General features: G+C 46.3%; 1 protein-coding gene across 1 annotated transcript in view; it reads left to right on the forward strand.

Annotated features, from left to right (window-relative positions):
• The first annotated feature begins 12,320 nt into the window (after positions 1 to 12,320).
• Positions 12,321 to 17,340, forward strand: part of TBXA2R (thromboxane A2 receptor) — a 39,655-nt gene continuing 34,635 nt past the window's right edge. The window contains 3 exon segments of the mRNA XM_020969201.2: positions 12,321 to 12,460; positions 16,386 to 16,427; positions 17,136 to 17,182. Coding sequence (XP_020824860.1) covers positions 12,455 to 12,460; positions 16,386 to 16,427; positions 17,136 to 17,182 — 95 coding nt within the window. The 5' untranslated portion in view covers positions 12,321 to 12,454.

Raw genomic sequence — 17,340 nt, forward strand, 5'->3', positions numbered from 1 at the left:
TCAATGTAAAGTGCTTAAATGGAACTGGGATGCTAGTTATTGTCACCTAACAGTGAGAGGAACCCAACCAATGGAGGCTTCAGCCAATGACATTAGAGAAGAAACTCCCTCCCCACCAAACCCTCTGGCAACTTCTTAGACCCTGAGAAGGTAGTGTGGCTGGCCTGGCTCTGGGACAATGAGATATCACATACTTGCTGCACAAAGTTTAAAACATGGCAGTCCCTGGCCTCGTAGAACTGGCCTCATAGAATTTACCATCTACGTTGAGGACGGAACATGTGCACAGATAAATATAATAGGAGGTCCAGTATGACAGAGGCAAAAGTGACTAGAAAGATCTGAGGAGGACTTTTAACTTAGGGGATCAGGGGTAACTTCTCAGGAGAGTCACCCTGAGACTTTGACCAGAGTAACTGGTGAAGGCATGGAAGCTGAGTTTTTGAGGAAGTGAGGAAATAGGAAAGGCAGAAATGAAGAGTAGATAACTGTGAGGAAAGGAGGAAAGCCTGGTCCAATGCACAGAGGTAGGTGACTGGGTACTGAATCCAGCAACTAGCTAGTAGTATAATTTTAGTGAAAGGTACAGTGATATATGAAGGAAGGTAATGTGAGAGAAGTCCAGAAAGAGAAGTGAGAAGTAGCTTGGATGTCAAGATAAGGAGATTATATTTTATCCTTCAGGCAATAGAAGCCACTGAAGGTTTTTGTGGGGGACAGAAACTTGGTCAGACCTGTGCTTCAGGAAGATTTTTGTTTTTTGGCAAATTGTGAAAAGTGGAATGACCAAATTACAGAATCTAAGAATAGCAAAGGATCTCAGAGGTGAGCCATACCTTACCAGGAATCCCTCTGTGACACATCCTACAAGTTTTCATTTAGCCTTTCCTTGAAGATCTCCAGAGAGGGGGACTCCACTCCCCCCAGAGGCAGCTCATTCCACTCTCAGATAGTTCTAATCATTAGCAAATTTTCCTTAACTTTGAGCCTAAATTTGCTTCTTTACAAATTCCACTCACTGATCCTTGGTTGTGACCCCTTGAGACAAGCAATTCCTTTTCCATATGCCAGCCCTTCAGATATATATATATTTATGTATGTATTTTTTTTTGGGGGGGGGTGAAGCAATTGGGGTTAAGTGACTTGCCCAGAGTCACACAGTTAGGAAGTATCTGGGACCAGATTTGTACTCAAGTCCTCCTGACTCCAAGATTGGCACTTTATCCACTCTGCCACCAACTTGGAATGTTTAGCCTGGAGAATCGACTTGGGGAAAAGATGATAGACGTGTTTAAGAATTTAAAGGGCTATCATACAGAAGAGCAATCCAAGTTGTCTATTGGTCCCAGAGGAGAGAATTAAGTAGTTAGAAAAAGACAAATGTAGGCCTGATTTGGGGAAAATTTTTCTAACATTTAGAGTTGTCCCAGAATAGAATGGGCTGCCTCAAGACGGGGTGAGCTCACCCTTACTGGAGGTTTTAGCTAGATGGCCACGGGTTGGGTATGTTATGATGGGGATTCCTTTTGAGTATGGATTGATCTATGTGGCCTGTGCATTCGCTTCTAATTTTACATTCCGTGATTAGATTCCACTCAAATGGATGGCCACTTTTTATAGATTGGACCATCAAGGGCCCTTCATGAGCCAAAGGTGGTACAGTGGTTTGTAGGCTCTGAGTGAGAGGAAGGAAGTGGAGCTTATCTGGAGAAGACCAAGGTCAAGTGCTGGCCTTTTCTGCTGCTGGGCTTTGTGGGAGGACGGTTACCTTTGGGAGCTGAAGTGTGAGTTAGACCAAAGCTTCCTGTGCCTCTAATTTATGTGTGTACATATGTATGTATACATGTGTGCATATGTACATTCATGTATATACGTATGTATACATGTATGTGTGTATGCGTGCACACTTAAAGTATATTCCCATTTTGCAAGTGGTGAAACTGAGGCCACAGAGATGGGGATGTACATGTGAGTTCACGCACGTATGTGCATGTAGGGGGGAGGGGACTGAAGTGTGGATGAGGAAAAGAGGAAATCTTTGGTGTATCCTGATGTGGGAATTGAGTAGCAGCAATAGCAAAGCAGGAACTTTTCTAATTAGCCTTTTCCTGTTCTTAGTAAGAACCCAGTGTCCTTTCAGCAGGAGGCCAGACTGACCCTTCTCCCCAGGAGGCTGCCTGTTTTCCTTGTTATGAACATTCTGTTGGCCTAGGAAAAGAACAACAGATTACAACACCATCCTGCTCTCACACCCTAGCGCTGTGGCAAGGCTGACAGCTGTGGGTCCCATCCCAAGCCCAGAGGTGTAGAAGGTATCACTCTGTCCCCCTTGGGGAGAGACAGAGCTGGGCTTGTTGGCAGCCATTGTGAATGCCACCGGCTCCTTCTAATCCCTGCTGTTGGCCAAGAGGGCACTCCGGGGAGCCCTCCACTTCAGCTACCTCTTCCCCATCTGTGGCTTCACTGCCACTAATAATAACTCAATTTCCTTTCACAACTCCAAGATACAGGAAGAATAAAAAAAAAACCACAGCTGTATGGACATCCTGAGTTCTGTTCTAATTTCAGATAATTTGACCTTTAGAAAAGTCTATAAACAGTGTAACTATGTGGACCACAAGGTACCACCTTATTCACCTTTTAATCCCCTGTATCCCTATTATCTTTAAGAAATCGCAGTTTTTTGACCAAAGGCTTCTCCCTGAATCAAAGAGATGAAGACAATAAGGAAAGATCTGTCAGGCAAAAAGAGACTTAGAACATTCTAAGACAAAGACATGCCTTAGACCAGTCCTCAAAGCCTTCCCTCTTCTTAACACCAATGTCTTTGGTGATGGTAGATGGCTGTGAGTCACGGGACTCCACATTCTGTGAAGAATTGAAATTGAAAGTCCCCTAACCGGCAACAAAGAAGTGCATTGTGGGTAGGCTGAAATGCATTACAAATGAAGACATTGAAAGAAATGAAGATGCCCCCAGGACATCTATAGGCTTGGACCCCTCCTGGCAGAGTTATAGAAGTACAAGGATGAGTCATACTAAATGGGCAGAAAGGGATGGGCTGAGAGGTACCATGTTGTAGGGAGCACCCACATCAAAAGCATAGCTCTATTGGAGTGTATCCCCATTCAGCAGGTGGAGAAGCTGAGGCCAACTGAAGCAGCAGGCTTGAAGTTACACAGCATGTCCCTTACAGAACTGGGTCTTGAGGCATAGTGTCCTCACTTCTAATCTAAATCCCTACCCACGAGGTAATACCAGAGGGGACACATAGCATGGCAGAAAGGGAGGCTATGTCTTCCAGTAAGTTGGGAGGGAGGGAAAAGAAATCGAGGTAGGAGGAAGCCGAACAAACCACTAGGAGGAGAGCTGAGTTCCAGGTCTAGCTCTTGCCTCTTTGTCCCTCGGTGCTGGTTCTCACACCTGGTGCCAGCCCCTCGGAGGTCAGTGTGTCCACAACTAGGTAATCGTGGGTCTTGGTGTCAGTTGGTGTCTGGATGAGTGAATCATCACAGAACCACAGATTCTTGGATCTGGTGGGAAGCCCTCAGGCATCTAGTCCAATCCAACACGCAGACAGGCCCCTGAGGCCTCCAACGAGCAGAAGAGCCCTTGTCCGATGGCCTCCAAGATCACCTCCCGACACACTGTGATCTCATGACGCAAAAACAGAATCAACATTAAGACTTCATTTCAAATTCAACAAATATTTGCTGTCTATTTCTGTGCAAGGAACAGGACTCTTCAGTAGATTTAGAAAGATAAAAATATAAAACAGCCCCAAGCCTCAAGAAGCTTGCATTCTACTGGGGTATACAATATGGAAACAGGGAAGTAACTATAAGATCATTTGAGTTGGGCAGGGGTACTAACAATGAGGAGGACCAGGAAAGGCTTCCCACAGCACACAGCACAAGATTTGAGCCTTGAAGAAAGCTAAGGATTCTAAGAGCAAGGTGGCTCAGTGGATAGAGTGCTGGCCCTGGAGTCAGGAAGACTTGTATGGAAATCCAGCCTCAGACACTTACTGGCTGTGTGACCCTGGGCAAGTCACTTAACCCTGTTTGCCTCAGTTTCCTTATCTGTAAAATGAGCTGGAGAAGAAAATGGCAAAATACTCCAGTGTCTTTACCAAGAAAACCCCAAATGAGGTCATGAAGAATAGGACACGACTGAAAACAGCTTAACAACAACAAATGTTTATTGACTGACTCACTGGAAGATGGATTGGAAAGTGGGGAGACTGGAAGCAGGAAACCAATTAGAAGCTGTTGAAATAGTCCAAAAGAGAGGTGGTAAAAGGCCTAAAGTGGGGTGGTGGCCATGAGAGAAGGGGACAAATATATGAAAGTTGTGGGGCTAGAATTGACAAGTCTTGGCAACTGATTGGAGAGGAAGATGAAGTCATCAGAGATGAAGTCATGGTTTTAAATTTGGATAGCTATAAAGAGGATGATACCTTCAACAGAAATAGGTAACTTGGGAGCAGAAGTAGGTTTAAACAGGAAGAGACTGAATTCTCTTTTGGACATGGTAAATGAAGTCTGGGTAGGATGCTAGTGGAGGTAACCTGCAGACAGTTGATAATATGGAAGACTGGTATTCAAAAGAGAGATGATTGCTGGAGCTATATATGTGTGTGTTTGTATGTGTGAATATATATGTATATATATATATATATATATATATATATATATATATATATATATATATATATATGCATGTATGTATGAATACGTGTATTGTCTGTGTATGGGAATACATGCACATATCTGTATTATTGTATGATTGTGTTTAAGTGCCATATTCTAAGAAGGACCTTGACACCCTTTTCATTTCTCCTTAGACTTCCCATGGCTCTCCTCCAATCCCCCACCCACCCTCTCAGCTTTGAAGCCATTCTCAGAGAGCTTCCTTGTTCCCACACTTCACATCAGTCAGATGCCACTTCTGCCACTATTTCCTCCTTCACCCCTGTCTCACATGAAGAGGTGGCCTTTCTCCTTGCATTGACAGGCACGGAATGTACAAGGGATCCCCTTCCATCCCACCTTCTCCAGAGGTTGCCCTGTCTATTATACCTACTTGGACTGATTTTCAATTGTTTCCTGTATACTTTCTGCTTCCCTACCACCTGGAAACATTCTGATGTCTCCCCCATCCTCAAAAAAGTCCTCGCTTGATCCCTCCTTCCCACTAGCCATCATCTCATGTCTCTCCTCCCTTTGGTGGCTAAACTACTTGAGAAGAATGCCTAAAACAGGTTGCCCTCTTCCTTTCCTCTCTTCTTAATCCAAGAGAAACCTTTGTGGAGGACTGTGTTAGGCCTGGAGTTAGGAAGACCTGAGTTCAAATCTGACCTCAGAAACTTACTAGCTGTGTAACCATAGGCACATCGCTTAACCGCTGACTGCCTCAGTTTCCTCCACTGTGAAATGGAAATAATAATAGTACCTACCTCACAAAGTCATTGCAAGGATCAACTGAGGTAATAGCTGTAAAATGTCCATCACTATGCCTGGCATATATTAGGGGTTTAATAAATGCTAATTTCTTTCCTTCTGGCTTCTGAGCTCATCATTCAAGTGAAACGGCTTTCTCCAAGTTGTCTATGATTTCTTAATTGCCAAATTTAACCTTCTTTTCTTAATCCTCATCTTCTTGACCTGTCTGCAGCTTTTGATATACCATATCACACTCTTTTTCATACCCTCTTCCTTCTAGGTTTCTGTGACACTGCTCCTTCTGGCTCCCTTCCTACCTTTCTGAATACTCCTTCTCAGTTTCCTTTGCTGGATCTTCATCTAAGTCACATGTTAACCATAGGTATCCCCCAAGGTTCTGTCCTGGGCCCTCTCCTCTTTTCCATTTATATTATGTCACTTAGGGATCGCATCAGCTCCCCATTGTTTAAATGGTCATTTCTATGCTGATGACCCTTAGATGTATTTCTCCAGCCCTAACCTCCAGCCTTACACCTCCAATTGCCTATTGGACATCTTGAATTGTAGGACATCTTGAACTGTGTGTCCCACAGGCTTCTTAAACTCAGTATGTCCAGATGATCAACTGTGAATGACTTAGCTGTTCTCAGCAATACAATGATCCAAGACGATTCCAAAGCACTCAAAATGAAAAAATGCTGTCTACCTCCAGAGAAAGAACTGATGGAGTCTGAATGCAGATGGAAGCCTATTATTTTTCAGTTCCTGTATTTTTTCATGGATTTTTTTTCCCTTTGCGTCTGTGTTTTCTTTCACAACATGATTAATATGGAAATATGTTTTGAATGATTGAAAATGTATAACCTATATCAAATTGCTTAGAGAGGGGAGAGGTGAAGGAGGGAGAGAAAATTTGGAACTCAAAAAATTTTTAAATGAATGCTAAAAATTGTCCTTACATTGTAACTGGGGGAAAATATTATTTAAAAAAAAACAAACCTCAACATGTCCAAAACGGATCTCGTCTTTCCCCTCTTCCTAATTTCCCAATTACTATTGAGGGCGCCACCATACTGCCAATCACCCAGGCTTGCAGCTTGGGCGTCATCCAATCAGTTACCAAGTCCTGTCCTTTCTACCTTCATTACATCTGTCTCTCACACACACTGCCCTCCTCACATAGACACCCCAGGGCAGACTCTCATCACCTAATAGCCTGCTGATTGGTCTTCCTGCCTCAAGTGTCCTCTCATGCCAATCCATCCTCCACTCAGCTGTCAAAGCAATCTTCTTAAATGCAGGTCTGACCATGTCACACACACACACACACATTCAACCCCAGAGGCTCCCTATCTAGCTTCATGATCAAATAGAAAATCCTGTCTGGCATTCAGAGTCCATAACCCAGCCCCTTCTTACCCTACATTATTCCAGCCCCCTCCCCATACACATACCCCCACATACTCTACCATTCAGTGATGTTGGGCTCCTTGCTTTTCTGCATGCAGGATATTCCATCCCCCGTCTCCAGGCATCTTCACCAGCTGCCCTCCATGCCTGGAATTCTCTCCTCCTTTCTCTCTGGCTTCCCACCTCCTGGCCTTGGCTGCCACCATTTTCCTCTGCCCTTCCTTCCTTCCTTCCTTCCTTTCTCCCTCTTCTATCTTCTCCATCCTACAAAGCTTGGCTCAAGCCCCACATTCCCAGTGAAGCCTGCCCTGACCTCTTTCCTTTGCCCAAGCCTATTGGGTTATCTTCATCTCCGAGCCCATCCTGCCTTGTTCTTCTGGACCAGGAGACGTGACACCTGGGAGTTCCAATAGCACCTCAGATACCTACCAGCTTTATGACCCGAGGCAAGCTATTTAACTTAGGGCTTTGATCTGCTTATCTTTAAAAGGGGATGAGAAAACGTGAGTTTTCTGTCCCCTGGCTTCTCTCTAGCCTCACTAATGTCCAGGTTCGGCAAAACAGCCTTCCCCAGTCCTCCTTAATCTTAGTGCTGTCCCTCCGAGACCGCACCCAACTTATCCCGTATTTATCTTGTTTGTACATAATTGTTTCATGTTGCCTCCCCCTTAGAATGGGAGCTGCTCAAGAGAAGGAACTGTCTTTTACCTTTCTTTGTCTCCCTAGTGTGGTTAGCACAGTGCCTGACACATAGTAGGTGCTTAATAAAAGCTAGCTGACAGACTGATTGACAAGTTCCATGGTATCCAGAAGTGAAAGCATACCATATAAGGATCTTTTGAAAAACTGGGAATGTTTAGTCTGGAAAGAGAAGGCTAAAAGGTCACATGATCATTGTCTTTAAATATCTGAAGGATTGTCATGGAAAAGAGGCATTTGAATTCGTTTGATTGGCTCCAGATGGGAGAACTCAGGACAATGGATGGAAGTTACTGAGAGGAAGGTTTTTGGCTCAACATAGCAAAGAACTTCCTAACAATTAGAGCTATGGAAAAGTAGACTGTCTTGCTTTGCTAACTAATGAGTGCCCCATCTCTGGAGGCATTCAAGCAGAGACTGGATAATGTGTTCCCCATATCCAAAAGTATTCAAGCAGAGATTGAATTCCAATCTGTCAAGGATACTATAGGTGGGATGTCTATTGAGGTAATGAGTTGGGCTAGATGCCCCCCTGAAGTCCCTCACAAACATCCTGCCCTCAAGGAGCTCCCAGTCTGGTTGGGGGTGACAGGCCTCACAAAAATAAGAACTCGCTTTAATATAGCTCTTGAAATTTTACAAAATGCCTTCTTCACCACCATCTTGTGAGACAGGAAACACATGCTTTCTCATCCCCATTTTAAAGATAAGCAGATCAAATACCTAAGTTAAATAGCTAGCCCAGGGTCATAAAGCTAGCAGGTATCTGAGGCGGTATTGGAACTCTCAGGTGTCACGTCTCTTGGTCCAGAAGAACAAGGCAGGATGGGCTCAGAGATGAAGATAACCCAATGGGGTTGGGCAAAGGAAAGAGGTCAGGGCAGGCTTCATTGGGAATGTAGCATTCAAGGTGTATGTGTCCTACCCTCATCTATACCTCCCCCCTTGCTGGTTGCCAAGGCAGAGGTCAGAAGGAACCAGTTGAGATACCCAGGGGTGTTTGGAGGAACAGAGGTGGAAGGAAGCCTGTACTAGCTATAGCCTTGTGGGAGGTTGGCTGTCCAGTGACACTTCCCTAGCCCCACCACTTAAAAACACAGAATGTCAGAAGGCAGAGGTCCATCTTAGAGAGCATCTAGTCCAAATCCCTTATTTCACAGAGAAGGGAAATGGTGCCCACAGAGGTGAAATGATTTTCCCAAGCCCATATACCCCATAAGTATCAGAACAAGAGAATGTCCCAACCATGGCTGTTTCCACTATACCACATTTTACCTCCTCCCCCCCAAGATAATAATAATAGTTTAATGTAGCTAGTGATGAGGGCGGGGCCCAAGCCAAGATCTTCACCCTTTGCCTCAAAGGGAATCTGACTCACAGGCCCCAGACCCTCATCTCCCTTTGAAAGCCTTAGCCTTACCTTTTAATCTTATTCAGATGTGCCCTAAAAGCCTTAGGCTCCCTCTTGTCTATAGGCCCCAGAAAGGCCTTCCTTTATCTCCTTTTGAAAGTCCTAGCCCCACCTTGATTTTGTGCAGATGCCTTTCAAACTTCTGCCTTCCTGTTCCTCCATTATCTATTCCCATTGTCTATTCAATCTCGCCGACCTCCCCAATTAGAATTGTTACCTACACCCTTTACCCAACCCCCTTCTCTGGCCACCCAAAGTTACTTTAGTATTTAAGATCCACCTTGGCGCTCATTCAGAGGCTGAGAATCTCACGCTCAAAAGGCTGAGAACCTCTCTTGCCCGTTTACGGGCGTCACCCGGCCTATATGTTTTACCACCAATAAACTTTTCCTCTGGCTGAAGAAGATTTGAGTTGAATTCCTTCAGGCAGGGCCCTTTACCGCGATCTTGGGGTCCCAGCACCCCAAAACCCCTAGACCTCTTCAGCTAGCATCTATAAAGCACCTTAAGGTTTACAGAATACTTTCTATATGTTTTATTATTACATAGGCATTAGATGATAAAGTAGATAGAATGTTGGGCCTGCCTCATATAGGGCTGTTGTGAGGATTAAGTGGGATAATATTTGTAAAGTGCTTAGCGAAGTGGCTGCACACACTGTGTGCTAAATAAATGCTTATTCCCTTCCCTCATTCCTTACATATGTTATCTTATCTGATCCTTACAATCACTTGGAGGTTGGTTTTATTATTATTATTATTACTATCATCATCATCTTCATCATTCCCATTTTGTAGCAGAGGAAACTGAGGCAGACAGGGTCACACAGCTAGGAAGTGTCTGAAGCAGGATTTAAACTCAGGTCTTCCTGACTCCAAGCCCAACTCTTTATCCACTGTGTTATTAGCTACCAAGCTGGACTCCCAAAAAAGATATAGGTGTCTGAAACAAGAAATGGATTTGGCTGGGGGGATGGGGAGTGGGGTTGTGCTCACAGGGACTGCTTCCTACTGGCTTGTTAAAAGATTAATTGGATTAATTTGGAGGAACAGCTTTCATGGTGGAGAAGGAAGAAGAGGCAGGAGAATTATGATTCCTAATAGGCCTAACCCTACTCTCATTCCTCCAGCCCAGATTTCTGTCTCTGCCCCTGACGACCTCACCTCTGATTCATCCACAAAGCAATAGTTTATCATTTGTCAGGAACATATGAATGGGCTGAGAGAAGAGGGAGGAAGACTAGAGCCAGAGCTTTTGGGGGCAGAGCCAGAGAGGCAGCAGCCAGAAAGGGGTCAATGAGTGCTGACCAAGTGGCCTCCTCAAGCAGCCCATCTTGCTGGGTTAAGACTAAGATTGGGATGTTCTGTCTCCCTCATTGATGGGACTAGGAACAATTATGGTGGGGGGTTTCTCTCAGCTCACAAATGAAGGCCCAGAGGGTAGATGTTTCTCAGCCATGCCACACAGCTGTCTAGAACCCAGGTCTCTGATTCCCAGGCCAGGATTCTGTCTGCCACGTCATCCTATTTTTCTCTGCCTCCTCTTACCCCTCCCCTCTGTTCTTGAAATGGGACGAGATATTCTCTGATCTCTTCCCTTTCGGCATCTGTGTGTTCACAAATAGTTGGCAGCTTTCCCTCCTCCATCCGCCCTTCTACCCCCACCCCAACCCTCCTGCCAATAGACCAGTTAGGTTAATTCTTCCTTACCACCCACTCTCACACACCACATCCCTCATCCCCCTAGGAAAGAGGCTTTGTGGGTTGGAGGGACAGCTAAGGAGAGAAGAGAGAGAGGCCTCAGCAAGGCTTTAGAATCAGAGGTTCCCAAAGTGGGGGCACTGAACGATCCAGGGTGGGGTGATAGTAGTTTAAAATGATACAAAATTTTTTAAAACTGCTAAAGGTTCAAAGACAGTAGATTTCCGGGGGGGCACTGAGCAATTTTTGTAAAAGGGGCGGTAGGCCAAATAAGTTTGGGAATCCTGGGCCAGCTATGGTGTGAGGAAATTTCACTTAATTTACACTACTCTAAGCAGGTTGAAGACCACGCTATAAGCCTAGGCTGAGCCTCTGACTCTGAACCTTTGACTTAGCCACAATCCAGAACCCAGACAGAGCCAGGAACACTGAATTAGAGAGTGCAACTGACACAGTGAAGTGGACCTTCACTGTTAGGGGACAGCTCAGAACCAGAGACCTCCAGGGGTAGATCAAGAAGGCAGTCTTCATATACCAACTTTGAACGGATATTCCTTACTGTATTGATCCAAGCAGGCTTAATCACTTTGGAAAGACAGGGGCACTGACTTCAAGTACCTGAAGGGAGGGCTGCCGTCAAAAAGAGGGCTGTCTTGTTCTGACGAGCCCCAGAGGGCAGAACCAGAAGGAAAGCAAGGCATTTCCCAGGAAACGGATTTCCTCTGGTTGAAGGTGATAGCTTCCTAACCATGAAAGCTTCCCATAAATAAAATGGGCAGCCTTGGGAGGTGGTGAGTTCACCGTCTCTAGAGATTTTCAAGCAGAAGGCAAGATAATAGACTACCAAATATCATGAAAAGATTTTGAATCAGAGATCTGAGTTCAAATCTAGCTCTTCTCCTCCTTAGTCAAGTGCCCCCGAGGAAGTCACTTCCCCACTCTTGCCCTCAGTTTCCTCATCTGTAAAATGAGGAGGGGGAGTGGGTTGAATCTAGGGTCTCCAAGGTCCCTTCTAGCTCTGACGCCAAGATTATGTAACAAGCAGAACACATTCCTTTGCAACCTGTATTTGAATCAATCCAGAATTCTTAACTTCATAAGAATTTAGAATTCTTGAGTCCTAGACTCAGAGGTAGAAGGACCAGAGGAATCGACTGACGACCAGTCCATCAACAGAAGGAGTTGGGAGAGGAAGAAAGGCAAAAACACAAAAAGCAGCTCCTGGCCTCAGGGAGATCATCTACTAATGGAAGCAGCTAGTCCAGCTCCCAGCTGCCTAGAATAGGGATGTGGGGAGGGAGACATGGGCAAAAAAACCCCAGGTTAACTCTCTATGTGCTGAACTGTTTGGGGGACGCAGCCAAATCTCCCCTTTTCTTCATTTCCTACCTAGGACAGCAGCCCACCCACCCTCAGAGAAGCCAGGGACCACAGGAAGTGCCTTGTTATCAACAGTAGGATCCCAGGGATCCCTGTCCGTAGGATTTTCCCAGGAGGTCTCTGACAGGAGACAATGACATCAGCCTCAAGACTTGTTTTGCAGCCTCCAGCCACCTCCCAAGCCTTCCAGCCAGTGGGCTCCCTCGGCCTCCCCCCCACCCCAGCTCTGCCAGAAACCCCAGCCAAGTCTGGCCTGTCAGAGCCATCCAGATCATCAGTAACGTCAGGAGCCTCAAGGGATGGGGGCCAGGAAGTTTTTTGCCCTGTGAGCCAGCCTCCTCCAGGCTTCTAGCACTGCTTCCGTTGCTCCTATTGGAACACAGGAAATCGGGGTTCTTTGATTCAGAGGCATGCAGGTAAATGTTTAACAACCAGCTCTCCAAAACTGCATGACCTACTTTTAATTTCAATCTGAAGTATTAACATTTTCTCTATCACTTTCTTAAAGCTATCTAATCAACCAAATAATAAACAAAGTGCTGATTTTGTAGCATTTGCTGATTTCCGAGATGTGAATACTCCAACTGACAATTTAGCAATCTGCTCTCAGAGCCGTACCAGCTGGTTCCCGCCCACCCCTGGTTCTTCCTCTCCTGGCTCTTCTGCAGAATTACCTTGACCTTAGGCTAGTCTCTTTCTTTCTTCAGGCTTCCATTTTCCCAGGCTCAGGGGCTGGTCATAGGGTAAGAGAAAGTCCCAGAGCAAAATGACTAGGCAAGAAAAGGCACTATGAAGATTGATGAGGGAACTGGAAATGTTTAACCCACAGAGAAGAAGACTTAGCAGACACAGGACATTCTCAGGGACTTGAAAGCCTGTCCTGAGGGAGTGAAATTTCCTTGTTATGCCTGGCCCCAGAAGGCAGAATGAGGAACAAGGAGTAATGTAGTACAGGGGAATACTTCAGAGATTCAGAGCCAGAAGATGCAGATTGGAGGCCTGGCTCTGCCACTCCCTTATTCGAGGTGTAAGACAACCTCTCTGGGACTCAGTTTCCTCATCTGCAAAACGGAGAGGAGAGGAAGAAAGAAGAATGGTATCAGGTGACTTCCAAAGTCCCTTCTAGTTCTAAACCTATAATCCTAACATACCAGTAGAAATGTTTTTGTTAGTGGCAGCTAGGTGGATAGAGCACCGGCCCTGAAGTCAGGGGGACCTGAGTTCAAATCTGGCTTCTGGACAAGTCACTTAACCCCAATTGCCAAAAAAAAAAAAAAAGAAAAAAAGAAATGTTTTTGTTTTGCCATAAGAAAAAACTTACAAGAAATTTGAGCTGTCTAAAAGTGGATAGACAGCCAGTGTAAGTAGTGAGTAAGCAGTGTAAGTAGAGGTCTTTAGGTAATGAGAAAACAGGACTCATTGGAAAAGACCCTGATGTTGGGAAAGGTTGAAAGCCAAAGGAAAGGGGGAAGGCAGAGAATGAGATGGATAGATATTGTCAATGAACATGAACATGAACTTGGACAGACTTCAAGAGATAATGGAGGATAGAAGGGCCTGATGTGCTATAGTCCATAGGGTCATGAAGAGTTGGACAAGACTGAATGATTGAACAACAATAAAAAATAGTCCAGGTGAGAAGTGAGGGTGCCCTGAAATGGGGCGATGGATTGCTATGAGTAGAGAGAAGAGGAATGTTACAGGAGATATTTTGGTGGTAGAATTAACACAACTTGTCAGCTAATTTCATTGTGGAAGGAGGAGTGGGGAAAGTCAATGATGAAGCCAAGGTTGCAGACCTGGGTCACTGGAAAGACAATGGTGTCCTGAACATAAATGGAGATGTCTGGAAAGAGTGGGTTAGGGGAGAGAAAAGATAAGTCTGCTTTTGATATGTTGAGTCTGGGATACTTATGGCATATCCAATTGGATGATTGGTGATGAAGCATTGGAGCTCAGTAGAAAGACTAGGCCTGGATATATGGATCTGGGAGTCATCTTCATAGAGAAGATAATAGAACCTCTAGGAAGAAAGGCCAGAAAGAATCACAGACAAGCAGGACTGCTTTGAAAGTTATGTGTTGATTTTATATAGATTTTAAAAGAAAAGCAAGCTGTACGTGATGGATTCAGTTTCACATCCAGTCCTTTTTCTCTTTTACTACATGTGTAGAAATATTCATTTTATATGGTGTTTATTAAATTCAGAAGAAATTTTTAAAAATTGAACTGTGGGAACTGATGAGATCACAAAGAATATGGTTGTAGAGAAAGAAAACAAAAGGGCTTTGGGGGATGCCAGAGGTTAGGAAGCAGGACACAGATCATGATGTAACAAAGGACCCTGGGAAGTAATGGGGAGAGAGGTCAAAGGAGAACTAGGAGAGGAATGAAAGAAAACCCAAGAGGAAAGAGTATCTAGGAGAAGAGGGTGATCAATAGTGTCTAAAGCAGGAAAGAGGTCAGGAAGGAGAAGTACTGAGAAAATGTCATCTAATTTAGAAAATAAGACATCATAGCCTCATAGATTAAGATCATGGAGGCCATTGAGTTCAGAGATGGGAGATGTTTGTAGGGGGAAGGAGTTAGTAAATGGAGAAGAACTAGAAGTAAAGGGAGGGCAGCTGCCAGAGGAGACAGGAGATGTGGACAAGGGGCACACATTGACCTGGACAAGAAGGGTCACTTCCTCCTCAGAGACTGGAGCGTAGGGTGCTTTCCCATATGACCTACTGCCTCCCCTAATCTGACCTGAAACTGGGGCCTGCCCCACCCCAAGCTGCACTCCCCGAGCCTGGGCCTCCCAAAAGGGCTTCCTGTTGTTGAAGTTTTATCTCCCGGATGCACCAGGCTCCCCAAGTACCAGGTTCCTGCCTGAAGCCAAACCTAATGTTATGCCCCTAGTGAGCAGAGGACCCAAGAGGAAGAGATGGCCATGGACAGTTGGGGCTGTGAGGGAGAGATGAGGCCAAGAGAGGCTCCCCCGCCCATCAAGCTGATTCTCCCTCTGAAGCATCCTACATGTCCCTCAAACCGATCTAGAACTCTAACCCCGGGGTGGGCTGGGGCTGGGGGAGGAACCCTGGAGACCTTGCTCTCCCAGAGGGACCCAGGCTGCAAACAGATCTAGGCCCCTGGAGGGCCTGAGAAATCCTCCTTCCCCACTGTGGGAGCTGGAGAGTCTGGGGCCAGATACAGCTTGGACAGGCGTGCCAAGGAAGGTGGCTGTAGTCCATCCCACTCCCACCCCAAACCTGGGTCAAGGCAGAACTGGTAACAGGCTAACCCTGGGGAACCATCTCTGACCCTCAGAGGTTCAGATGCCTGGTCAAGGTTGAGCAAATCCATCCTAGACTGAGAGGCCGTTTCTCTATTCCCCTCTTCTGCCTTCTTTCCTGCTTGTCCACTTCTGATAATCCTATTGCCTCCACTAGAGATGTCTGCTTACTGAAGAAACTACCTGGTCAGTCCATTTCAGGAGATGGAACCTTTAATCTTCCCTCTTCCCCAGCCCTGGCTGCCCCAATTTCCCCTCTTCCATGTGCCCCCCCTCCACTCTAGTCAGTGACCTCCTGCTTGGGATGGGGTGAGAGTCGGGGTGAAGGCAGCAATTTTGCTTGTTCGGGGGCACTATCCGAATTTTACCAGCCAGGGTTCCACATTCCTGGGTTCTTTACTTGGTTCTCATCTGAGGGAAAATGGATTTCTAAGGAGTGAGTGGGGACAGGAGAGAAGGAGAGAAACCTTCCATATTTAATAGCCTGAAAAGTCTGGATTTAAGGATCTTCCTGCTGGGCTGAAACAGAAACCAGAGACAGAAAGCCTGAGGTAAAGATGGACACACAGGGAAACTGAGGCAGGGACAGAGAAAATGAGGCAGAAACAGAGAAGCAGGATTACTAAGAGAGTGCCTAACATAGGCCATCACACATTGTAAGAGTTTAACAAATATTTATCAAATCAGAGAGAGAGAGAGAGAAACTGAGGCAGAGACACAGAAACATAAAACCAGTGAAAGACAGAGACTAAGAAAAATTGAGAGACAAAGACAGAGAAACAGAAGCAGAAAACTGACTCCCCCTCCCCTCTCAGCACAGCTAGACAGGAAGGGACTATTTATAACTCTCCCTACCAACCCCTATCCCAGCTAGGAGGCCCGGAAACGACCCCCATTAGCCTGTGGGACTTACCCCTCCCTGCCCAGGCTGGGGGCCCTAAGGTGGGGAACCTCCCTGCCCAGGCCCTATGAACATTGAGCTCCGATGTCCATGGACAGCCTCAGACCCCTCCTCCTCTTCCATACCTATTGACCCAGCTACCTTGTGGTTTCTTTCCTCATAGACCCGGGAGGACAGCCCCAACCCCACAGGAAACACATCTAAGGTAAGGAGTGGGGGGAAGGTTGTTTGACTCTAAATGCTTTTGATGGAACGTCCCCAAACCCACTCCTGCAGCCCCCTCTCATGGACCCCTATAGCCAGCCCCCAACATCTTGGGCTTCACAGCCTTGACCCCTCTGCCCTGTTCCCTTCCTTCCCTCCTGTCCACCCAACCAGTAGTAAACTCTTCCTAACCCCAGTAATGAGGGAACTATTTTTAGCTTGTCTTGGCCTCATAGACCATCTCAGGCAATGGAATCTCTTTTTCTAGGTTCCCGGGCCCAATTCCATGTGTCTGCTTGGTTAGCAGCCCTTCTCCTGGAATTTGCACCTCAGTTTCCCTATGACCCACAGTATTCCATCTACAGGCAGAGACAACAAGGGGCTAGCTAGGCGTGAGTGCTTATTCCCATCCTCCTCTCCTCTCCCCCTACCCTCTCGAGCTGCGTCAGGCTTCCCCACCCCAAGTCCTGGCCCTCTGCACTCCCTGACTGACCCCTGACCCCTGTCCAGAGCGAGCACTCCGGAGCCTGAAGGGGTTAACCCCCACGTGCTTCTCCGTCCCCAGCCCTCCTCCCCTTCTCCTCCCGGCTCCCTCTCTGTCTGTCTCTGTGTCTGTCTCTCCAACACTTTCAGTCACATCCGCCTGCGGGGGCACGGCTCCCCCAGCTCATACATCCCCAGCCTGTGCAGATCTTTCTGATTTCCGCAGGATCTCTCCGTCTGCCCTGGCCAGGCTCTCCGGATCCCCTGCTCCAGGTGAGTGAGCTTCAGGTCCCAGGCTGGAGCTGATTTTTCTCTCTCGGGATTTATTTCCCCCAACAACCACCGCCCCCCTTTGCCCTCTTCCCCACCGGCCCCCCACCCCTGTCTACCCACTCCTACCACTACAGGCAGGAGTAGGGGCTCCCGGCTGG

This window comes from Phascolarctos cinereus, unplaced genomic scaffold, assembly GCF_003287225.1.
Source record: "Phascolarctos cinereus isolate Bilbo 61053 unplaced genomic scaffold, phaCin_HiC Scaffold_4;HRSCAF=312, whole genome shotgun sequence".
NCBI lineage: Eukaryota > Metazoa > Chordata > Mammalia > Diprotodontia > Phascolarctidae > Phascolarctos > Phascolarctos cinereus.